A 25,975-nucleotide genomic window follows, 5' to 3' on the forward strand; every position below is an offset into this window, starting at 1 on the left:
TTTTACCAATATAAAATCTCTACAGTTATACTTGTAGGCAGGTGCCATGTATCAGCATAAATTTTCTCTTTCTTTTCCCTAACAGCTACAAAGATACCAACATCCACATTAGAGGAGTGTATTCCTTTAACTATACTGTTATACATGTCTAGCTGATATACTGTACTAGTATCTGGTATGTCCTATCAAAATGGGAGATTTTCCATCACAATGGGATTAAGGATTAAACAACTATCATTAGAAAGTTTGATGTTTCTCAGCTGCAAACTGCTCCAATAGGGCAACTAGTGACAAAAACGTGGATGATTATGGTGCTGGTGATGTGTGAAGGGGAGACATGTACAGTCGGCAGCATCACTACATTCACCTTGCTGTAATCTGGAGTCATGCCACGCGTGCTGGGTGCTGGTGATCTCTGATGAACTGGAGTAGACACATTACTCCGGTTTGCTGGAACCACTGTGCCTTTCAGGTTACCTGGTATGCTCTCCGCATCATTACTACCCAGTGAAAGAGTACTCCCCCTGAGGAAGAGAGAATAATGCACCATATGAATAATACATGATGCACTGTAGGGATCTGGGCGCATGAAAGGTAAGAATTAGTGAGAACTACTTAGGAATATTGTTTGTTTACATTGTTTTAAGTATGAATCTTCAAACTGTTAATATTTCATTCAAGCCTTTTGTGGGTGAACAGCATTATTATAAACCCATGAGATTGTTTTCCTGCATGTGGGTAACAGATGTAAAGAAACAAATACCTGATGCAGTGGTCCCAGAGTTGACATTTGCCATCATTTTACTCCTCAGTTTATCAGGAAAATAACCATGGTTCTGGCTTTCTCTGCAGACTCATCTAGTGCCAACAAGCACTCCAGAAGAGACAGCTAGCTCTGCATAGCTAAGTTGCTCACAAGCCTTCTGGCTGTTCTCTTTCAGGAGGGAGAATAATCTATCATTTAGCTATTGACTAATAGCTGCAGACCCCAAACTGGCTGACAATTTCTCTATGACCTAAATGACCAGTGCAATCATACCATGTTTTGGCAGTGTATCTGATGGTCAACAAACTGTCAGAAACAAATGGGGTTCAAAACACAGAATATGCATGTCACTTAGCAAAAGAGCCAGTTGGGATTTCTTGGATGGAACTTATCTCATGAGAAAATGCTGATGATTCAAAACTAGCATTATCATATCACATTCAGAGTCATTGCACTGAACAACTCCTTTATCACAGTAGAGACTCCTAACAGAACCACTCTTGAACTGGCAAATAAAATTCTTAAGCATGACAGCTTATATCCCTCTAGCAAATTCTGTTACAACAGACTCCACTTCAGTATTTTATTCAGATTGAACATATTCTATTTGGGGAGCAAAGTATGTGGGTAGGGATAAATCTAGGGGTGGAGTGGAGCATGATGGTGCTATCACACCTTCCTTAACTTTGTAGCTTTGGTCTTGATGCATAGGAAATAAGCTCTCTGCCACTGGTTTTTAACCCCCCCACCCCTTCAACTATGTAGAGCATGGACCACTGAGCTTTCTGCTGCATCCCTCTTTTCAAAATCCTAGATCCACTCCTGTACTTGGGTGACTAAAAATCTCTCTCTCTTCTCATAAATGTAACACATAAATATTCTCCCACTACAAAGAAAATGGTATATTCTGGCAAAAGCTATACATGGATCCAGGATTTTGGATGTAGATGGCATGGCATATCATCATGTTTAACACAACACATATTTTTCTTCAGTTAGAGAAACTAGATACTTTAATGATATGCTGAGAGGACTAGCATTATATCACTCCATTTAAGATCAAAGCAAAAACAAATATAACTATATAACTATTTGACAGAATAAAATAAACACAACAAAGAGTAAAAATAGTCAGAAGTTATTGTGTCATTAGTCCTGTAGCCATTATAGTTAAATGCATGTCTCTCAGACAGATTCTTAAGACAAAATCTAGCTTTCTTGAGTGCCTTGACAATGACACCGATATTTCATTGTCATTCATTTCTGTAACAATATGTATGGATCTCAGAGGTAAAACCAGCAGCAGCAGTAAGGAAGAGTCTGAAGGAGGAACACGAAGTGAGGGGGAGGAGACAGAAAAAACAAGAGTTAGAGAAGCTGGGGGAGAAGAGTAGGCCCTGTAATAACTCTGTAAGAAACTGCTATAATAAAGACACTGTTTATATTAAGCAGGGGGACAGCCTCTAAGTTCCTTGATTACCCATACAAGGTCACATGAAACAATTTCTACACCTGAGTTAATATTATCACCCATGAGTTAAGGCTTTTAGCTAGTGCTAAAAACAGTCTGCAGGGCTGTGAAATAGAAGAAAGACAGTACCAGGAATGGCTAACAGACAGCACAGTTTCAGAAGAAAGGATAGCTTGAATAGTGGAGCATCAAGAGCATTAAAAAGCATATAAGGTTGTTAACACTTGTGGAGTACAGGAAGATTAACAAGAAACAAGGAGATGACAGTGAGCCATAAAGTCGATTGTCTGTCTCAGCTTGAATAAACATGTGGCTGCCCCTCTCAAGCATTTGGTTTTAAAGTTTGGGGGGAGCAGCAATCAAAGGGGGGTTCAACCGCACCACTTCACCCCTCCTTGGATCTACCTCTGATAGCCTCTATGTTCTGTAGCAGGAGTGGGCAGCCATTTTAGTTGGAGGGCCACTTAATGAGTTTTGTGTCCTCTCACAGGCCACATTTCTCTCCCTCTCCTCTCCCCACCCAAACCATCCCTGCAGCTACAGCACACCGTGTTCCACAATGTCCCAGTCCCGTCCACAGCTTACACCTGCTTGCATGCTGAAAGCAGTGCTGGGTGGGCACCAGCATCATCTGTGGATGCTGCCATTGACGGACACCACCAGCAAGTTCCCAGTGGGGGTAAGGGTGACTGCCTGGGACCACAGTTGATGCACTGATGCAGCAGCAGCAGCTGTGGACCCAGGTGGATGCTCCAATTCCCACTCTGAATCTGCCAGCCATGTCCCCAGCTGATGCCAATGCCCACCCGGTGCTGCTTCTGGTGCGCAGGGCAGGAGCTTGTGTAAGCTCTGAAAGGGGCTGAGACATGCCTGGCATGACCCAGCAGGCAGAGCCACTGGCTCCCTGTGGGCCAGATCCCATGCCTTTGCAGCCTCTGTAGCTACCCACCCAGTGGCCAGATACAATCAGCTGGCAGGCTCCATCTGGCCTGCAGGCCTTATTTTGCCCATCCCTGTCCTATAGCCTTGAAGAATCCTGGAGCCAGAGACGACTTCAATTTCTTTATGCGTTTGCTATGAAAAAAAAATGTCAAAGCACAATCTTTTGGTCTTGTTCTGCCCCATGTACTTCTATAAAGATTCACTGCAGTTAAGGGAGAAAACTAAGATCAATTTTTGTCACTGGCACTTTATTGCTGCTGTTGGACATGCACACTTCTACCAATTGGCATTTAAGACTGCTATTGTATGACAAAACCAAAAAAAGAGCACCTGGATTTTATTGCATGACATCATAAATGAAAAATGGTAATGACTTAATTACAAAACCTGTGATTAAGGATGTTCTCACTGAGTTACCCAAAAAAAGTTGTTTAAAAAAAAAAGTAGGTAAACATGGAAAAAGTGCAGGTACATGAATCCCAACATGGATCATCAGATGGATTTTGATTCAGGACATCCAAATCTACAACGCAGACATCTGCCACATGAGGCTATTTTCTCCTTTACCCTTACGTGGGTCAAGTTTCAGAGGGGGAGACTGCCCATTTTGCCACTGGTTTACTGGTTTATTTAGTAGACAATAGCAAAACACTGGGAATCATAGAATCATAGAGCAGCAAGACTGGAAGGGACCTTCATAGGTCATTGAGTCCAACCCTCAGCCTGAGGCAGGATCATCCCTATCCAAACCATTTTCTATAAATCCATCATATAATCTCTTATTAAAACTACTGTCAACCTTGACACGACATAAAATCCTGACCTTCCACAGGTCAAGTAGGAGGATCACCACAGCCAAAATCCTGCTCATGTAAAGGGTTGTTAACATATGCTCAAGAGATCCCAGGTGGAGGGACATGGCCCCATTTACAGAGGAAGGGGCCATGTCCACTCACTGTCCACACCAATCTGACCATGGGATAAAGTTCCTCCCTGACCCCAAATATAGCGATCAGTCTGACCCTGAACAGTGGGGCAAGACCCTAGCCAGGAACCTCTGGCTTTAAGTCCAAGCAGGAGCACTGGCACACCCCAGTCAAAATCCCTAGACTTGGCTGTAGCCAATGTCCAATGCCTCTGAGGAAGGTTAAAAAAAAACAAAACAAAATAAAAAATCCTGATATGTATGGAAAAGTCATGGAAAGTCCACAGCTGCCCTAGGCAGTCTATTCTAACTGTGCAGAAGTTTTTCAGATATCTAATCTAAACCTACTTTGCTGCAACTTCAAGCCATTGGTCCACATCCTACTCTCTTCAGCAAGACAGAAAAGGTGTTCTCCCTCTTCTTTATAGCAACCCTTCAAGTATTTGAAGACTGCTATCACATCCCCTCTTAAGCACCTTTTCTGCAAGCTGAACATACCTAGCTCCTTCAGCCTCTCTTTGTAGGACTTCCCTTCCAAGCCCTTGATCATCTATGTCACCTATCTCTGGACCCATCTACACCACACCTCCAGAGCTCTTGGGGAAGAATGCCTTTTGCTATTTTTGCTAGACATGTTCTCTTGCAACCTCCTACGTGTTAGCTGGAGATGGGGACAAACCAGTGGATGACAAGCCCATGACTTTTTGCTTCTAAGCCCAATGCAACTTCCCCCAAACCAAAGCTGTTTGGAAAGAATAAGTGCATGTGCCCTCTCTCTCACTTTCCTATTTACTTTGTGGATTACAGACTTATGCTGAAAGCAAAGGCCAAATTACCCTAACTAAGGAATATACAGAAAAAATCAGGACCCTTGATGTCTCAAGATGCTTTTCTAAGTTGTTTCAAATGCAAAGAGATGCAAAGGAAGATTAAGTGATCTTTTATCTTGTTTTTAGTAATCACTATTTACCTTCTTAAATTAACAATAATGTAGACTGTAGATGCATCACAGAATCTCATGTTTGCGTATTGGTGCTTTTTAATTTAAAAAGCTATGAATAAAATCCCATCCTGAAAACAGCAAGCTCTGCTTACTAGCTATTCCACAGAGCATAGCCTTATAAGTTCAGTTTCTGCAGGTTGTAAGATAATGTATCCATCCTGAACACACGGATATGTCAACATGTGCTTTGAATGTCTCTATTGACACAGGCCATTAACTTGGCAGGGTGAGGCTGTAGTGATGGGCAAAGGTAGATATTTCCAGATAAAGTCTTTTTGAAGGTTCAGATATTTACAGATAAGTTCACCCTATCCATCTCTCTGAACTTTTGTAGGATGTTCATCACAGGACTCCTTGAACACCCAATATAAAGACTGTTCTGTCTGACAAAAAACAAACTAAAGAAAAAAAACCCATTGCAGTCTACTACTTGCTTAACCTCCAGAGACTATACGTAGAACCTGTGCTAAGCAGCAAGATAGTCCTGGTCTTCAATGCAAAGCTTTCTGTCATGCCCAATCCTTCCAATTTAGCAGAAAAAGTACTGATAAAAAATAAAAAGGAAAGAACAAAAATACACATTCTGTTCTAACAAAACACCGAGACATGAATCACTGCTGTGTACAAAATGTCCAATTACCCAAAGGAAACCATGGAACTGTGTTTCTGGATGAGAAACAGCTTTAGTGTTTGTCTGGCTAGTGAGATAGATCTGTGCAGCATACTCTTCAGAGTGAATAAAAGCAGGTTCTGAATCTTCAGGGAGACTGTGCATCAACCTTATATGTCTTGCAGAACAATTAATAATTATTGCCTAAAATATAATTCAGAAGCAAGGAAGGAAATAGGTTTCAGATTTCAATTACAAGACTCACGTATAATTCATTAATCAACACTAGATTCTTTTCAACCAAGACCTTTCAGTTGTAAAGCTACCAAAGCAATAAAGATTCAAATCAATGTTAATATTAATAGCTTGGAAGTTTTATTTTTGAATGTTATCTTTGTTCTTGAATGCATACAAGTATTATTTCATTTTCGTTCCAATCATCCAGGACCAGCTTTTTAAAAGATTTTAACTCTCATTTTAGGCATCAAAACAAACAGCCAGTTCTATCAAAATTCATAGTTTCATCTCCATTGACATACCATTTTCACCTCCAGAAAATAAGGAAAAATAACCATTTAGGTGTCCTTATTGTAAATCTGTTTCAAAACAAGGAATATTGCTATTTAATATTAGAACTTTCTGTTTGCAGACAGAATGAAGATAGACTATATTTCAATCCAGACTGTAAAATTCCCAGGTAGATGAAACAATGAGCACTCAGCAAAGAAAACTGGTCTATGTCCAAAATAAATTATCAGATAAAAAGGAGGAGAAAGGTAAAATCACAGAATTGTAGAACCAGAAGGGATCTGTAAGATCATCATGTTCGGTCCCCTGCCATGGGTAGGAAGTTATTGGGCTCAGACAAGCTCAACAAGGTGCCTGTCCAGCCTCCTCTTGAACATCTCCAAGGACAGTACCTGCACCACCTCTGCTGGGAGTGTGTTCCAGATTCTGGCAACCCTTACAGAGAAGTTCTTCCTTACATCTAGCCTGAATTAACCCTCTACAAGCTTATGTCCATTGGTCCTTGTCCTCCCTTGAGATGCTTTCCTGAAGAGATGCTCACCTAAGTCTTGGTGCTCACCCTTGGTGTACATGTAAGCAGCTATCAGGTGACCTCCCAGCCTTCTCTTACTCAAACTGAGTAAGAGAGGTAGTATATATCAATTACTTAAATTCTGATTGTTACATACTCCCAAAAGTATTGTTTATAAATAGCAATACAGGATCATTACTAGGGCCATGCAAAGCTTCGGTCCCTGATTCAATTCAATTCAATGGCGAAATCTCTGAACCTGAATCGAATCAGAGGACCTTTTAATCTCTCTGAATTGAATTGGAACCCTCCAAATCGATTCAGAGAGATTTGGACACAGAGACAGCTTTAATTGTTTTTTGTTTGGTTTTTTTTGTTTGTTTTTTTGTTTGTTGGTTTGTTTTGTTTTTTTACACACACCTCTAGGTAGCAGGTGGCTCGTGAACACTGCGATGCTGGGGCGCATGGAGTGTCCCACAGAAGTGCAGGGGGCTCCCCAGCATGCTCGACAGCACACCCAGAAGTGGACCAGAAGCACTTCCGGTCCACTTCCAGATCTGCCAGGGAGCACAGAGGAGCCTCGCTGCGCTCCCCTGGCTCAGTGACTAGTGCTTCCTGGGCCTGGGAGGACACCTGGGGTCCCCCTGCAGCCAATCGCAGAAGTTCTTCTGGTCCGCTACTGGGTTCGCCACTGAGCACACAGGGCCCCCCAACACTCCTGTGGGATGCTCCATGCACCCCAGCATCACAGCAATCACAAGCCGCACTGGTACCTCAAGGTATGTAGAAAAAACATTTAAAGCTGTGTCTACGTCTGAATCGCTGATTCTCCAAATTAGCATTGACTCTTCAGATTCAGCCGAATCAAATCAGGGTCAGTGATCTGAATTAACAAATCAAAACACTGTCCCCAATTCAGGCAGAATCTAAATCAAATAGGATCTGCTTCGCATACCACTAGTCATTACTCCAGGAAAAACTGCTCAAAGAATTGTATTAAAAATGATCAGAATTATCATCATGAAAAGACATGGGAGGCTGTGAAACATTTTACAACTGATTTTTTGTCAAGTAAATTCACATTTGTGTATTAAGGACTCAGTTTGGAAAGCTCCTGAGTGTGGCTGATCACCAGGGATCCTGGTTTTCTCCGATAAAAAAATCCCCAATTTTTGGATTAAAAAAACTAATCCAAATCCACATTTTTCCATGATCAGGATGAAACACTACTATACATATACATATGTGCTGTTTAATCTTATTCATGGAAAAATGTGGATGGGGGGAGGAGGGGGGCAAATTAAAAAATTGAGGATTTTTCTTTAACAGAGAAAACCAGGATCCCTGCTGATCACAAGTTGTTTTTGAGCAAAAAGGGGACAATATTTCCATGAGAGAAAAATCCTGTGTGTCAGCCAGTCCTGACACTCAGGACTCAAGAAGGGTGCAAAGTAGTTCACAAGACTGTGAAGGAACTGAAGGCTCAAGCTATTACTGAATTATCATCAGATTGTTCTGTTCCTTACCTGTCTGAATAAGGAGTAGGCTTGTCATTATGCAGACTTTGGGTTTCAGCTGCTGAATTGATGTTTCTTCCATTGTCAGATTTCCCAATTGCAATTTCTCCTTTGGTTACTGCCCTGAGGACCCTCCTATTTAACAGAGAATAACAAAACAGGATGGAAATGCAAAACAGAGGCCCCTGCTACATTTTACGTATATTACTGGTTAATCATGCTATATATTTAGACCAGCCACACATGAAAAATAAGACCAGCCACAAGTACAAAGCAATTATCTCATAATTAACTGGTTAATCGCATAAGAAATTTAGACCAGTCACATGTGCAGAGTAATTATTACATCATAAAAATGACTGTTCAGCTCTAAAAAGAGCAAAACTGCTACAACACCAGTGCTTGAAAAGGTGTAACAACTTTATAGCTGGTTCCTATCCAGTTTTAATTTGGAAGTGTAGCAGGGCGCAGAGGAACATTTAGCTACTGTTGCTACTTTGATATAGGGAACACAAACACTGGTTCTGAGGGTGCCAAGCTACCCTGCTGAATCAGTCACAGGGACAACTACTGAATCTACTGGGGCCTAATACTTCACAGATATCTTCTAGCTGCCTCCAGTAGACAGAGAAGGGGTAAAGACTAGCAAAGACCTTGGCAGCATTGGTCCTGCTGTTGTATAATGTGGACAAAGTTGGAGGCAGGGCAGGGTCAGCTGTTCATCAGCTCATCAGGTGTAAACACTTCCTGCCTAAACCGTAAACCAATACATCACAACAAATAACATTAACCACACTATTAACAAATGCATGTTGTATACACCTTTCCATCTATAAGTAATTTTCAAGCTATGGCCTTGCCAGACATAGAAGCATAGAAGAAAAAGACACGCTGGGTAATTTGCTGATGTAGACTATTCAGACTCCATTAGCTGTTTTGCTCTAATCAGTCGAATTGTTCTCATGGCTCTTGAAAAAAAACTGAGTAAATTCTTTCATGTGGTAATTATAGTAAGAGCTTTCATCTTAATAACAGCAAGATCAGAGCAATCTCCCATATTCAGTGACAGAAATAGTCCAAAGTACAGAGGGACCCAAAATGGCGCAGTAATATTCCTCATTTTTCTCTTCTGGCCCCCCCATAGATATTCTCATTTTAGGGCTTTCAATGATGCACCTCTGATGAAAAGTTCAGGTGCTTCAGTTTTGTTTTGTTTTTTTCACAAGAGCAGCTCAACTACACTTGATCATATGAAACCCCTCCTCAGTTTTCAAGAGGGTTATTGTTAAAGCTACTTCTTGTTTGTTTGTTTGTTTGTTTCATGCTGCTCCTAAGACAGGGCAATGCATTGTAAATATATGTTTTCTTCATTTTAACTACCTGGATACCTCATGGCTAGAGGTAGAATGATCAGCCTGACTTTGGGCCTTTTTAATGACATAAATCTATCTCTTTTTGAAGCAAACACTACTGAACAACCAGCCCACTCATCTCCAGTGAGTCAGACTCTTATACACCATATTTGTTTGCATGCAATACATGCCTTTTCCCAAAAAATCTCTCCTGTACAGTTGATGTGCCTTAAGCGGGGGGGGGGGGGAGCTAATTTTTTTCCTTGCTGCAACAGAAGTATTAAGAGGCAGTGTTGCAAGATAGCTACCAGCTTCTCCCTCAGGCAGCAAGTAGAAGTGACATCCAGTGTTAACCCTTTCACACGCATTCCCAAATTGGCAACAGTTTTTGGCTGAGCAGCCAAATAGGTAGCCAGACTTTTCAATTTGAGAGTTGCTATGCAAAGGTTAATTCTAGACTTTATCTTTCCTGCTTCCTGTCCCAGAAAGAAGCTAGCCCCTCCATGAAAAATCCAGCTCCGGGACAAGACTGCAAAAAGCTTTTCTGCTACATTCTGGGTGTGCCTACATGTGCTATTAAGGTGAAGCAATAAATTGGGCTGGAGTTTATTGCTCTCAGGTGCTGTATTTGCATGTGTTCCCAGGACCGCATCATGTTGAGCCAGGTCAGAGTAGCCCCAGGTGGCACAGGGCCTGGGGCATCAGCCTGCCAGTCCTAGGCTGCTCCAACCTGGCTCAATGTGGTGCAGAGGGGCTGGCTGGGGCATGAGGGTGCTCCAGTGTATGGCTAGCCAGCATGCAGCCCCTGCACTGAATCACCCAGGCAGGTTGGACAGGGTTCAGAGGAGAGCCACCCGCTTGGTAAGAGGGCAGCAGGACAGGCCCTACGAGGAGAGACTGAAGAACCTGAACCTGTTCAGCCTCAGTGAGAGGAGGCTGAGGGGGGACCTGGTGGCTGCCTACAAGCTCATCAAGGGGGATCAACAGCAAATAGGTAGAGCTCTTTTCTCCCCAGCACCACCTGGGGTGATGAGGAACAATGGTCATAAGCTGATGGAGAATAGGTTTAGGTTGGAGATCAGAAGGCAATATTTTATAGTTAGGGTGGCCAAAATCTGGAACCAACTTCCCAGGGAAGTGGTCCTTGCCCCTACCTTGGACATATTCAAGAGGAGGTTGGATGATCACCTGTCTGGGGTCTTGTGAACCCAGCATTCATTCCTGCCTGTGGCAGGGGGTCAGGCTAGATGATCTGTTCAGGTCCCTCCCGACCCTAGCTACTATGAAACTATGAAACCCACACGCCCTAGCCACCTGTGTCAGTGTCTACACACATAGTGCTACAGAGTAAAAAAACTCCATAGCAGGATAGTACTTTTATTTACAAGTACTCCCCTGCTGCAGAGATGATTAGTTTCCTGTGCCCTAATAGGGGTGCATGTGTCCACGCAAGATGTTTACTACAGAGCTAATTAGTCTACAGTAATCATCTCGGGTAGATGCACCCACTGTGTCCCAAAACCAAGGTGTGTGTTTTATTCGGGGGAGTGTGGTATGTGAGAAAATACAGCACCATGCTATTTCATTTCCATCTTCCCATTGAGAGGAATATTTCACCTGGGATACAGATAAATGAAACAGGCAAAAAGATGATAGTCAACTACTGGTAGTTTCCTATAGAAGAAACTCTGATAATTGAATTTTCAAGATGAATTCAAAAAAGGATTTGGTTAGGTTACTGCAGACCATTCTGCTGGCCAGAATGCTACAGCATATTGCTAATATCATTCACAAGTGTCTGACATGATCTGTATATTAAGATTCCAAGTATGTTTAGGTACAGTTGCAGGTCCTTTAAAATAAAACCTCAGTAAAATATATGAGCATTAGTCCCCTAAAAAGGAGTTAAGTAAATAAATACTTCTGAGTATTCAGGCCCAGGCACCTAAATGTTGGATACAGAAACATCTAATTTTTAGTCACTTAAATCCTTAATTGGATCTAGCTCCAGTTGTACTTGTACTTTTGAAGAGCGTTCACAACATGAATAGTAAGTGCTCCAAGCATCAACTCACCTACAGAGACAAATTTTCCATATCACCTGAACTGTAATTACATTCAACTGTTATTACAACCTTTCTGAGGCTGTACCACCTTCATCTTAACAGGAATGCTCAGAAGCAGCAAAAGTTGCTCCTTTTGTTCAATGTTAAGCAGGCCAAAGGAGGTCAAGTAAATTTTCTAAGTGATTGATTCAACACATTCTATACTAAACACCTAGCAGCAGTTGAGTTTTCCCCTCTAATCATTTGACCCCTACTGTCCTTATAATTTATCTAGTCTATATGCTGAACATACAAGTGGGTAGTTTCACAGTCACTGGTAATTCCCAGATTCTTAAGGGAGTTCTTTTCTTGCAAAGGATCTCTGTAGGGGTCTGTATTACACATTAATATTATTTTTGGGTTACCAAAAACAATTTGAAAAGTTGAAAAAAAATCCTGTTTTTCTAACTGCCAACCTGGTTAACTCAGCTCCAGGGTATGAAGGCTAATCTGGGTTCTTTACTTCTCATGCATCATCATCAATTTAAGTCCAGTAACACCTGTGTATCCCCAATGCCTTATACGTTACTGAGGGGATAGCCTCATGGAAGGGTGTACAGATGTCAGTGAAGTCATAATGTGCATAACATAATTTTACCTAATGAAGACCATGAGTAAAAGAAAAGAATACATTTTCTGATCCCAAAGTGAATGTATAGAGTTAGCAGTTGGGAATAAGGAGAAATCATTTTAACCTGTAAACTGAACAAATTTTGCATAGAAGCCCTTGAGAGAAAGCACAAACTAATCCTCAAAATGATCATTTTACTGACACACTGAATGTGTTACTCCCTCACAAGGAACATTCAACAGTTAAGTTTCCTTGTTTACCAAAAATATAATTACTACTTCATTTCCTAGGGGTTTAATTATAGCAAGTACTTGCAAGCTGATTTTTTCCAACCCTAGGAGGTTCTGGTCAGATATGGAAAGTTGAAGAGTGGCTGGAGAGATGTAAAAGAAATCCTTCTGATGAGAGGCAGCTGTACTCTGATTTATCAGTTTCCAAAGTCAAGGCTTTACCCTATCTTTCTGGGTCCACTGAAGAGTGATTTCCCTGTGCTCGTTGAAGAAGCTGATATATCAGGCCCATTCTGCATGTTCTCTTCTGCTTGACCTTTAGACATTCCTCCTTCATCCTTACTGGGAACTGTATCTTCAGTTGGAAAAAATATATAATTATTGTAGAGAAATTTAGATAGTGTATACTAAATACACAGCCAACATAAGCTGAGCTTGTGTTTTAACTACTTAAAAAGTTGTTAAGATTAACCCAAAACCCGTTTTTTCCACAGCTCAGTTTCTTTCTCAAATAAAGAAACCACTAAAAAACCTCAATTTTAACAACACCAAAATATTTATTTTTCAAATTTTCTATTGAATTAATGTCTCAAATTTGTTGCCAATCATTTGAAGATGAACCTGTACAACACAATTCAATTTTTCAGCTTAAAAATATTACTTTGTTACATGAGAGAGAATTTCTGCAATTATTTTTTTTTAGCTAGGAAGATGATGTGGGGGAAAAGGCTTAACATATTATTTCCCTTTTTCTTCTAATTATACATCTACAAAATATACGGCAACAAACAATTATGCACCTTGAGATGTTGCATAATTTAAACACAAAAAACCAGGAACCTTAGATGTATGTTGGTTGATGATTTTATGTACCAGGAAGGTCAGCAGTTTGTCAAGTAAAATATTATAGTGAATATTTTTACAGTGGCAGTGACTGCCCCTTTTCCTATATATACTTCGTTACTCCAACCTAGCCACTGAATATGATAAAAACTGTGAACATTGAGTGTACTGAGATGACAGCCGGGAAGAAGGGGTTAAGCACGCGCGCAGTTCTGAAGAATGAAACAGGTCTGTTTGGGATGTATCAGCCAAGCAGACAATTTTGTTCATGTGTAACAGTGTACATGAAATAGGTTGTATATGGATAGGTCAAAGAAATTTGAGATGTAGCCTCAGGATGAATAGGTTCCAGTAAGCTGGGATACAGCTTGTGATCTAGAAAACACAGCCTAGAATTTAGTAGGTTGGGTTTTTTGGTTTGTTTGTTTGACTCTTTCCCCATGCAGAGTAAAGAACTCGACTACCGAGAATTACAACTTGAGTTCCATGACTAACATGAAGAAATAAGGTAAAATAAAATAGTTACAAAGGTGAATGGTAGGCTCCTAGAGCTTTCTGTACACCCAAGACCCTATATCACGAATTAGGAATTTAGTTTGCTATTAAATACATTTGCTTGGACTAAAAGCTTCTGTTCAGATTGTAAAACTAATCTCTTCAGGGAAAGCATATATATATATATATATATATATATATATATATATATATATATATATATATTTCATTTTGTGCCTACATCTTGATTTTCTTATTTACGATACTAGCAATTCACTAAGCACATAAACACACACAAGGGCTAGTATAAAATTACTATTAAAATCCAGAAAGATGATAATGCATTCTATAGCAGGAAAGATAAAACCCAGAATTATTAAAATATTTTTACAACAAGCATAATATTTCAGTGGACAATTTAATTTTATGTTCTTATTATTACCTGGGACCTTGCGTAGGATGGACTGTCTGACAACATCAGTTCCAAGGATGTTGGACTGCTTGTAGCGCTTGGCCCTCTCTTCAAAAAACCATTCCCCTGTCACTATCCTTAGTTGTCTATAACGGAAAAGAAAAGAAAAAAAAAGCAGATGTGCACATCTTAGCTGATCCAACCAGTCAAAACTGTTTCTTGAGTGCTAAGGTTGTCATATGCCATCACACACATACAGCTATGAATCATGCTTGCACAATAAAAGTAAACGATCAAATCCTGATTGTAAAACCTAACATAGCATAACAGAGCAGAAAGTGTCAAAATGCTCCCCTTCCCAAGTATGATTAATAGTTCTTGAATTAATGACTTTTTGAATAAATTTAAAATTTTCAGTTCTCAGAAAAAAAACCAACCTGGAAATCCAAAAATTTTGGTTAAGAGGTTTTTTTGGGGTTTTTTTTTGGGGGGGGGGGGGCGGGGGGTGGAGGTTAATGAGTTTTACATAAAATATTTTCAGCTTTTAGATTAATATATTGACCAAAACCAATTTAAAACAAGCATATTTTGTGTTTGTTGAAAAAGCGCATTAACAGCTAGGAGCAGAGGAAGAACTGTGGGCATAAGAGCAGACTCATACCCCCTCCAGAACCTGTTATCCAGGGCCCTTCCTCCTTTACTGCAGAAGTTGGGAGATGAATAGTGAATAAGAAAGGAGAGTGTAGGAAAAGAAAGGATGTTTTTTTCTGCCCTAAGAAAACTGTATTATATCTCTGCCTGTACCACAAATTGCCCATGTAATACTGCCCCTTAGGGTACACACAGACATTTGGGAAAGTTAGGGGGAGGTCAGATTGAATTAAAAATTGCCATCTGATCTAAAATAAATTGGGACTGGGGGGCTGTGGGGAGCCTGGGAGGATTGGTGGAGCAAGTGGGGTATGTGGGGAGGATAGGAGATTGGGAGGAGAAGAGGGATCTTCAGGGGGGATTGCAGAGGGAAGGCAAGTGGGGTCTACAGGGGGAGCCTGGAGATTGGCAGGTGGGGACTGAAGAAGGGGTCAGCAGGCTCCACTTTGAAGCGTCTTCATCTGAACCCTCGTGTAATGAGGGTTCAGATTGTTGCAGGATCGGGCTCTTTTAAAGTGCTCTGCAGCTGTATTTTTCTGTAAGGGCACAGCTGTAGAGCACTGTCATTGGCTGATCATGCAACAAAATGTTACTTGTGTCAGTGCCCTAACTGTATCGTCCACACCTGGGTGAACTAAGTTAGATCGGGTGGCCGTTTTTACTGTAATCTAACCTCTCACTAACCTCCCTGAATGTCTGTATGTGTCCTTAGTGGCCAAATGTAGCTTTTTTGGTTTAATATTTTCTGGATACCCAGTGGGAAATCTTAGGTCATATTTACACAAGTACTAAGCACTCAACTGAAGTTTATCAGAGTTGTGGTATGAACATATAAAGTGCTTTATGTAAATGCTAAGTACACGGCAACCTAACACTAGATGTTACAAATTGAGCACCCAAAAATTAGTGGATGATTTGGATCTTCATTTCTCTCTGCCACAGGTCCCCAGATTAAAAATTGAGGGAAAATTATACCACAAGATCTCACAGAGGTGTTGTGATGGACCAATATAAACCTCAACACCTTCTGCTCCAAGTGAAGAAAAGCATGCCATATGTAACAAAAATACATAATCATTGTTGCACCCAGATGAAAATAGTCTTTTCTGTTAATCCAAGCTTACACGTTCTCTAATAAAATAAGAGTATATGAGCTTTAAAAATTATTGTTAAAACATTTGAGTGGACATGAAGTTTTCTGGATTGACCTATTCCTATGAATTGCTTTTCATTGTCATCAGATTACAAAAGCAAGATAAGGCAATAAGCTTTTACTATTACATTTGCAGACATTTTGATTTCTTTTGGACTTTGATTTTTTTAAATCTATAATAGTAGCGCTCAAACATGCATATTCCCTAACTAGGTGAGAACTGATTTGATACGAACCATCACTGATCACAGGGCCCTCTTTATGCCTTATACCTAGGAAAATCTCTCCTTTAAATCATGTGGAGCTTTACCTGAGTAAGGAGTACTGACAGGTTCCCCACAAACATTTGTAATAACATTTATCCTCCTAAAAACTAAATATGATTCTCCTTTTCATGTATGTTAGTGAATACATGCAAGTCATAGAAAATCTAACTTTGTAGGAGTTGTAAAAGATTATGAAACAAGTCAGACTATTTCTTCTAAACCTAGAGGCAAATTTGTACAAGGTACAGCTGGTGCCCTAGATTCAGGCTAGGAAATTCTGTATCCCAAAAACTGGCTAGCCGAAGAAAATTGCTGTCCCTGTAACCAAGCTAGTAAGCTTGTTTGCTGCAATGTCATGGGACTCAAGCACAAAACAGTGCAAAATGAAGCTAAAGTGATTTTATTTTGAGTGAATACTCACTGGGTAATGCTTTTAGCCACCCATTTTTACACAGTGGAAGAAACAATACTTAAGCATAATGAACCCATTTACTGCTATTTGCAATTGTAAAACTAGCAATTAGCATAAAAACCTATCTTATAGAAAATAACAGTGCTGAATGGGGTTGCTTTGATGCCTGCATTGGGTGGGAGAGTTGAAAATCCTTTTATGTGCTAGAGGGGGGAGGGGGACAATGTTTTGCAGAACAGTAATTTTGACAAAGTTTCCTAGTTTTGAGCTTTAGCCAGGCACATAACTTAGACAGATGCTACCAGTTGAAAATGTTTCAAAAGGAATCCATATGGCAACTTTGAAGATTGGTTTTGTAAACATTAATATTTTGTTTAGACAACTATAACTTTTATTTTAAAAAGTCATCAGGTTGGTGTACAAACATGGACACTTGAGAGAACTAAGGATTTATTCAACCAGCAAAGGTTGTATTTCCATAACCCTTTCCTATTCAAGAATGTATTCTAGTAATTGCCTGAGAACTGTAGAGCTAGAGAAAAGCGGCAATGCATTCAGCCACTCACTAAACCCTGGTTAGAAGGGTGAAGCACAGGGGCGGACAATTATTTTGGGCAGAGGGCTGCTTACTGAGTTTTGGCAAGTAATTGAGGGCCGCATGACAGGCAGCCCAGGGCAATTAAATATTAATTTTCTAAATTTTTAGGGGCCCTGTGGACTGGATAGAATGGCCTGGCAGGCTGCATCTGGCCCCCGGGCCGCATTTTGCCCACCCCTGGTGAAGCGTGTACATGCCCATCCTGAAGTATTTCTGGTCCAGGACAAACCCAGGCACAACTTGTCCAGGGACAAATGCAATGTCTTTTCTAGACTAAGATTAAGAATTAGCTTCGTTTGGTGGTCTATTTGTTAAGCCAGATAATTTTTAAAAGTATGTTGAAATTTGTAGGTTTGAGAAGCATTCTTGTCCAGAGGGGGAAATAAAACTTGTGACTTCTTCAAAGTCTATATTTTTTCTTCATAGGTTTGGCATTGTTGGTGGAACCACACATACTTGCATGTCCTAGTCAGAAGATCTGTGAAACAGGTTTTTGAAAGCCTCTGAATGCTCGGTATTCAATGTAGCCTGTATCAATGTAACCAGTAGAAACTGTATTCTCAGGTTTGCCTAAGCAAAAGAGGATGCTTTATCTGTTGGGTTCAGCAGCTTCATTAAATTTCAGGCAGCTATGAGGGGATAGGTCTTGATGGCTTTATATATCCTGCTTTAACCATACTTTGGCTGAATTTGCTTTTCTTAAGTGAGGGGAGATCAATAAGCAAGCATGGTGCAGGCCTACACTGTGTACGCTTTCCTGTACAATTCAGCTCAGTCTCCACCAAATCTCCCAATGTTCAGCCTCATTCAAGCAGTAAATGCCTACATGGCTGAACCTTGGTTGTTGTGGGTGCCATATTAGGATAATCAAACTGCTTTCACTCATAACTACAGAAGTGAAGAGATATCTATACATGTTATCTGACCAATCTGAATATAACCTTTAAGCCTGGAGCCTTGATTAGAAAGTGACAACTCTTTGCAGGTAAGTTAGAAGAATTAAAGTGTTCAGCTTTGTTTTAGGAAGCAACAAAGCATGGAAGGTAGAAGGAAGATTTGGTCACAAATTTAAGCTACCAAGAAGGTATGAATAAGAACCTGTGCTTCACACATGGTCTACTCAGTTCACTTTAAGCCAAGAGTTCATGTACTCCTATTTTTCAGCATAGGGAATTTAGGGGCACTTTTATATGTGCTCCAGGGGTACAGCAGCACATTAATTACAGCAGCTTCAAGAGCCACACTAATTGAAGCACCACAGTCTCACGCATCAGCATCCTCATGCTTCCAAATGGTGGCAGGTGTGCTTGAATTAAAGCTCAAACGGGATGCTGACACATGAGATGTGGGAGGCTGCTGGAGCTCAGTAATTGCCATGCTCAACCAGACTCTATTAATCGACTCTGCTCCAATGTGCTGTAATCAAGTCTGTTCCAATGCAGTGTACATGCATCCCTAGGGTGCAGATGAAGGTGCTCCAAAGCAGAGTGTGTTCACTAATGTCTGTCAGTGTACCTGAGAGCAGGGTTTGGCCGACACAGCCAAGCTATGCTCTTTGCGCTGTCTTCGGAATGGGAGTGGGGGGAAGGGAGCGGAGGGAACCCGTTTTTGGGATTGCCCAACCACTGCTGGAGGGTGAGATGGATTGATGGGCACTCCAGCACTCATTAGGCAACTCCCAGAATGAGCTCCCTCCACTCTCTTTCCCCCCTCCCATTCTGAAAACAGTACTGGAGCTGGGAGGGGTGTTGCTAGGGGACAGAGGCTGCAAGGACACAGCCGATCGGAACTGCAGCTCATCTCCCAACCCCCAGGACCCAACAGCGAATGACTGTCAGTTCCTGGAGATAGCTGTAACTTATGGCGCTTCCTGTGAAGCACTATGAGTTACAGTAGGGAACTACACATCTCTCTGCACCCCTGGTACTCTTTTTCCTCCTGGACTCCTTGGTTTTATTGGCTTTTTCAGCAGACCTGTGAAATTTGGTTACATGGCTGCCCTTTTCTCTCCTCTTTTATGACCAAATGTTTTCAAGTAAGGAATTGTGGACTTCATTTATTCTAGGAAAACAAAATCAGCCACAGGACTGCTCTTTAGACAATACCCAATAGAGAAGTGAGGAGGGAAGAATCCCAGCCTCTTAACCAAAGAGTGTTGGTATATATCTCAGAAAAAATAAGGGGTATCTTACATAAGGCAAGGGGTACCTTACATAATTCAAAGTGGAGCTTACCCATCTTGCTCTGGGAAGGGGAGATAAGAGAAGGAAATAGTGTCATGTTCTACTGATTCTAAAATGGAAGGAAATTCCACCCAGTTTGCCTTCCAAGGTCTCTCACTGACACCTGGATACATTATAGAGAGAGACAAGGCAAATGATGCCAGTGAACTTCAGTGTGCCATGTCCCCAGAGAATAAAAGTAGGCATAACAAAAACACAGCTTTTAACACTATCTACAGAAACAGTTTCAGACAGTGGTGCCCCCATTTTGTATTCTGAAGTTGCTCTTCTTACTTGGCAGTCTCTAAGAGTAAAGAGACTCTTTCTTCGGTGATAGTCCCAAAAGAAAAAACATCTGCTAGATGTCTCTCAGAAAAGTCAAACCAGAAAGAGAAAATGTGAAAAAGAGCCCTAGCTTCTACAAAAGTCAACTGTAGCATAAGCCAGAGAGACCTGTGGTGACTTTTGCTAGGATAGAGAACAATTCTAGTGGCTGCCACACAAATTAAACATCCCAAAGTACACCCTGAATCTGTTTGAGTCAGCCCTAGTGTGGCAGCGAGAACCCCCACAGGCTTTCGAAGGGGATAGGGCAGACCCCGCGAGCCCCAAGCCACAGAAGCAGCACCCCCCTCTCCCCGGGGAAACTTACCTCTGGGAGCACAGCCGGACCCAGAGCAGGAGCCACGGCCACGTGAGTTGCATGTTTAATCAGCTGTTTCCGGGGCGGGGAAAAGCTGAACCAATCACGGTGGACAGAGCAGCCGCCGCGGGAAGATTAAAAGCCCCACTGGACCCCAGCAGGGGGAAAGAGAGGGAGCACGCCAGGCATGGTGAGGCTCCTGTGCCATACAGAAGGATTGCAGCTGGCTCAGTACCAGCATCTAGAGCAAGGGAGGGGAACGGAACTCCTAGGCAAGGCATGGAAGGAGAAGCCAGTTCTCCCCCCACCCTTCCCTTGTGTCCAGCTGCATACATTACAGCCGATCACTAACGGTGTCCCATTAAAGACGGCGAGGAAGACACCAGCCACTGAGAACCTCGCTCATCAGCACCTGAGATGAAAGAGCTAGCTGCCATAACAGCTGAGCTAGCACACCAGTGCCGCACCGACACTGGTCCCCTAGAGAAAGGGGTCTACAGGGCATGGCAGAACAACGCAGGCTATACCGGCAGTTGGCGTGTGGACGGGGAGTAGGGGAGGCGGAACCCCGCGGAGCATCACCTCAAGACTGTGAGTACTACCATCCCCAGGGTCCCCCAGGAAGAGGATGTCCACTGAACCCCTCCTTTCATTCCATAACACCAAGTCATGGCAGACAAGTTGAGGGAAGGAGCCCCGCACTGGACAGATGGTATGGTACCCGACGTACCCCCCACCTTAGGTGTTTCCACATCTAGTTAGTATACAGAAGTAGACAAAATGAGAATTAGTGGAGGGATCATCTTGGGGATTAGGTCTTTAGTGTAACAACTTGCAGTTTGGGACAGCAGTTGTAAGGGAAATGATTTGGAGTGGAACAGCAGGAAGTTCCATGTGCTTCGGGAATTCCACAACAGCTCTGAGCGTACAATGTACCACATGGCTGCAGGCAATAGCACTGAATACAATGAACTTAAATAAACATCCAAGTTGCTACAGTCTCTGTGCATGACACTCAGGGCTCATTAGGTTATAAGGCAGACATATTTTAATGGAATACAGTGGAATTTAGAGAATTAGCCTGACAAAACCATTTGGATGACCAGTTCCTGGATAAGTCAGCAAGCTGAGCATTCACTAAATATAGTTAGAATCCCTTGAAGTTATTATTGTTAGTTAAGTGACAAGTAAATACAACATACAAATAATTTATTATTTGTTGTTTTAGCTTAAGTCAAGGGTATCACTTAAGAAATAAAAATATTTGAAGATATAAAATGCTAGAAAAACAGAGTAAAGCTATTTTCACTATCCCATTTATAGCAAATTGTAATGCTATAAAAATCTACATTGACCCTGCAGCCTTGTCCTAACTTGTGATAATACCAAACTGCGATGGTCATCACAAGAAAGTCTTTTTTATTACAAGTGCAATTCAGTCCAGTGGAATTACACGGTGACCTGAGCAACACAGTCTGAATCATCAGTATTGCTTCCAGGCTGGTGCCTAATCCAAAACATAAATTTTTCATCTTAGTGGATGTGGCAAATGTCTCATATAATTTGTGCTGCCTGACAAACAAATAGAAGCTGCTGACAAGGTTAGAAACTGAGTTCATTTTTTTAAACAAATACTCTTGGGATGTTTCATCTACCTAAGGGCATTTGACAGGGATAGGGAGCACTTTGGACGGATTTGCCAACTATACTTTGTATTTCCTCATTCTACAAAGAAGTCATTGATAGGTCTGCCTGACTAGATGTCTATCAGGATTTGTGCATAACTGCCATTACGTCTCAACTCATGACCTAGTGCCACCTTGCTTATGTTACGCTTCTTCAAAGGCAAACCAAAAATTAAACATAGATGGAGTAGGGATGTGAAAGAAGCCCTTTTACGTTGATTTGACAAGCAAGGAGCATGACAGATAACTAAAGATCAATGTTCACCTCTTGCAAGAAATCAGTCTTATTAAACAAAATGATGCATTTGTTTTTAAAACTGAAACACATCTCTACTATAGTAGATTTAATTGTTCTTGGATTGGTAACAAACGTGACATTAATATTAAAAATAAATATATTAATATGTGTTTGGTGGTCCACAAGCACCTTTCTTTTCTGAGTTATCTATGTCATCAGGAAGACTGACGGTCCCTGTGTTAGATGCTGCTTGGTACTGGATAAAGCCAGAGTGCAATTCAAATCTTAGCATTATCTGGTGGATGATATGTAGGAAAAGCACATCTCATTTTTATACCTGTGCATCTTTGAGACAGACTAAACATGCTCTTATCTTTCAGAAGTGCTACTGAGTTTATGAAGAATTCTGGAATGAAGAACTGGTGCTATCACTCCCTCTTCCACTACTCACCTCTGAAAAAGAGGACTGGGGCCCAGCCCAGGCATTATCTTGGTTACTCAAAAGGAAGGAGGACTCCTTTGCAGGTCCTACAAAGCTGACCGGCCTTTCTGGGTGGGCACTGCCCTGGGACGATGCTGAAGGGTGTTACTTAAGGACATTGACCAAAGCAGGGAAGGAGACTTTCTTTAAATTTTTAGGGATCTTTTTAATTAAGTGTTGTGTTTACTAGAAGAGAGGGGGAAGTTTCAGGAGTTTTTTTGGGAGGCACAGGGTGATAGTCACAGACCCTCCGTAGGAGAGACAGAGTGCAGACTAGGAGGGGATACTGGGGGAGGGTGGCAAGATTTCTCCTGGGGGTGAGGCAGGGAAGTGGGATTGGGTGTGGGAAGAGGTTTTTGCATCTTGGATGTGAATTGTTGTTGGGAAGCATGGTTGGGATTGTTTGCTTATGTCAGGGTGTGGGCAGGGTGGTCGTGGTTGGAGGTGAGCGGGGAGAGTTGGCATTCTTGAGATTTAGGTGCTGTTTAGGGAATGCTGTCTCTGGGTTGTTTATTATAAGCCATTCTAAACCTTTTGGATAGCAAAGGATATGAATCTAACAAATTTATGAATCTAGCAACAAAAGGAAGGTCAGGGAAAGTGTGGGTCCCTTACTGAATGGGGGAAGTAACTTTGTGACAGAAGATGCAGAAAAGGCTGAAGAACCCAATGCCTTTTTTACCTTGGTCTTCACAGGCAAGGTCAGCCCCCAGACTACTGCACTGGGTAACAGTTTCAAGAGTAAGTGAGCAGCCAGGTAACAGTTTCAAGAGAAGATGAGCAGTGATGAAAGAACAGATTAGGGACTATTTAGAAAAGCTGGACTTATAAAACTCCATGGAGCTGGGTGCAATGCATCCAAGGGTGCTGATGGAGTTGACTGATGAGATTGTAGAGCTGTTGGCAATTATCTTTGAAAACTCATGGCTCTTTGAAAATTCAGGGAAAGTGCCAAATGACTGGAAAAGGGCGAATAATAGTGCCCGTCTTTAAAAAATTGAAAAAAGAGGATCCAGGGAACTATAGATAAGTCAGCCTCACCTCAGTCCCTGGAGAAATCATGGAGCAGGCCCTCAAAAACTCCAAGCACTTTGAGGAGAAGACGGTGATTAGGAAGTCAGCATGGATTCACCAAGCACAAGTCATGTCTCACCAATCTAACTGCCTTCTATGGGGAGATAACTGGCTCTGTGGATGTAAGGACAGCAATGGATATAATATAACTTGACACGTCCCACAGCATTCTTGCAAGCAAGCTGACGAAGTATGCGTTGGATGAATGGACTGTAAGGTGGATAGAAAGCTGGCTGCATTGTCAGGCTCAATGGGTAGTAATCAAAGGCTCAGTGTCTAGCTGGCAGCCAGTATCAAGTAGAGTGCCCCAGGGGTTGGTTCTGGGGCCAGTTTTGTTCAATATCTTCATTAATGACCTGGAAGATGGCATAGTGTGCATCCTCAACAAGTTCATGGATGACACCAAACTGGGAAGTATAGTAGGTACACTAGAGGTTAGGGCTAGGATTCAGAGTGACCTAGAAAAACTGGCAGATTGGGTGAAAAGAAATCTCATTAGGTTCAACAAGGACAAGTGCAAAGTCCTGCGCTTAGGATGAAACAATCCCATGTACCAGTACAGGCTGGGGGCTGACTGGCTGGGCAGCAGTTCTGCAGAAAAGGACCTGAGGGTTATAGTGGATGATCAGATGGATGAGTCAGCAGTGTGGCATTGTTGCCAAGAAGGCTAGTGACATATTGGACTACATTAGTAGGAGCATTGCCACTAGATAAAGGGAAGTAATTATTCCACTTTATTCTGCACTGGTGAGTCCACATCTAGAGTCCTGTGTCCAGTTTTAGGTCCCCCACTATAGAAAGGATATGGGCAAGTTGGAGAGAGTCCAGCAGAGGGTAATGAAAATGGTTAGGGGGCTAGGGCACATTATTTATGAGGAGAGGCTGAGGGAACTGGGTATATTTAGTCTCCAGAAGAGAAGACTAAGGGGATTTGATAGCAGCCTTCAAGTACCTGAAGGCTGGTTCCAAAGAGGATGGAGCTAGACTGTTCTCAGTGGTGGCAGATGACAGAACAAGAAGCAATGGTCTTGAGTTGCAACAAGGGGGGTTTAGGTTGGATATTAGGAAAAACTCTCTCCCTAGGAGGGTGGTGAAGCACTGGAATGGGTTACCTACAGAGGTGGTGGAATCTCTATCCTTGGAGGTTTTTAAGGCCTGGCTTGACAAAGCCCTGGCTGGAATGATCTAGTTGGGGATGGTCCTGCTTTGAGCAGGGGTTTGGACTCGATGACCTCCTAATGTCCCTTCCAACCCAAATTTTCTATGATTCTATGATTCTTTGATTCTAATTAAATAAACCTTAAAGCTGATTTGAACTGACATGTCTGAAGTGAACAAAAACCAAAAAAATCCAAAACACACCACACATCTATTGGATGAAATATAAATGGAAATCAAGTATTTCACTTCTGTGGCCAAATTCAGTGCCATCCATAGTGAGAAAAAATTATGAGCGGATAGTCATCAAAAGTGTCAGATTGAACAGGCCTCAATGGTCACTTTACATCTTTGTCTTTTCATCATCAGTGCTGGCTTCACATTTAGAAACATGAGTCAGAGTTAGCCGCCCTTGTTAACAAGCTTATGCCTGACAGACTATGGGTGCATCTACACATGCATTAATGAGCCTTTTCTAATGTGCATTAAATTTAGTACCTCCAATGTGAGGGACTAAAGTAATGAGCATTAGGCTGTGCTAATGCATAGTAGCACATCTGCATGCTTTTTTAGCGATGCTTAATGCACACTAGATGATTTTACTGTGCATTAGCATAATACTACTTTTTTACATGATGCTTTAATGTGCAGTAAAACAGCATGCTGTGCATTGAAGTGCCCGTGTAGACACACCCAAGGTGTATAAAAATACTTCCATATGTACTATTCACTTTCTAATAAGACAACATCAAAAATCTAAGCTTCGTAGTTTAGATGCACTGTTTATAAGCTGCCATCTATTTTTTATGAACAATTTACAGAACAAAATTGTTTAGAATGGTTTCATCCTTCAGATTAATTTACCAACAATAACATTTTTATTCACGGTGATATTAAATGAGTCCAGATTAAATGAACTCCTAAATATCTGCCTTGAAGTTTTAACTTAATAAGTGCATCTGATTTTGAAACTAAAACTGAAGAGCCAGATCTAAAATATTTTTGTTCTCTGCCTGCTACTTCCATTCATTTATAGGTATTATAGTAGTAGATGTTAATCACTGATCTTAGCCAAAAGGCCGAGATTACTAGACAGTACACCAAACCAAAGTA

The 25,975-nt window shown here is 41.5% G+C and overlaps 1 protein-coding gene across 2 annotated transcripts in view; it reads right to left on the reverse strand.

Moving 5' to 3' along the window:
• SYTL5 (synaptotagmin like 5) overlaps positions 1-25,975 on the reverse strand; it is a 167,307-nt gene that overhangs the window by 48,433 nt on the left and 92,899 nt on the right. For both annotated transcript variants that reach the window (XM_059720811.1, XM_019486270.2), the window contains exons 4-7: positions 14,312-14,427; positions 12,754-12,886; positions 8,283-8,408; positions 368-524 (exon numbers count right to left, since the gene is read on the reverse strand). In XM_059720811.1, the coding sequence (XP_059576794.1) occupies positions 368-524; positions 8,283-8,408; positions 12,754-12,886; positions 14,312-14,427 (532 nt within the window). The remainder of the gene's footprint in view (positions 1-367; positions 525-8,282; positions 8,409-12,753; positions 12,887-14,311; positions 14,428-25,975) is intronic.

This window comes from Alligator mississippiensis, chromosome 1 (assembly GCF_030867095.1).
Source record: "Alligator mississippiensis isolate rAllMis1 chromosome 1, rAllMis1, whole genome shotgun sequence".
NCBI classification, from domain to species: Eukaryota; Metazoa; Chordata; order Crocodylia; family Alligatoridae; genus Alligator; species Alligator mississippiensis.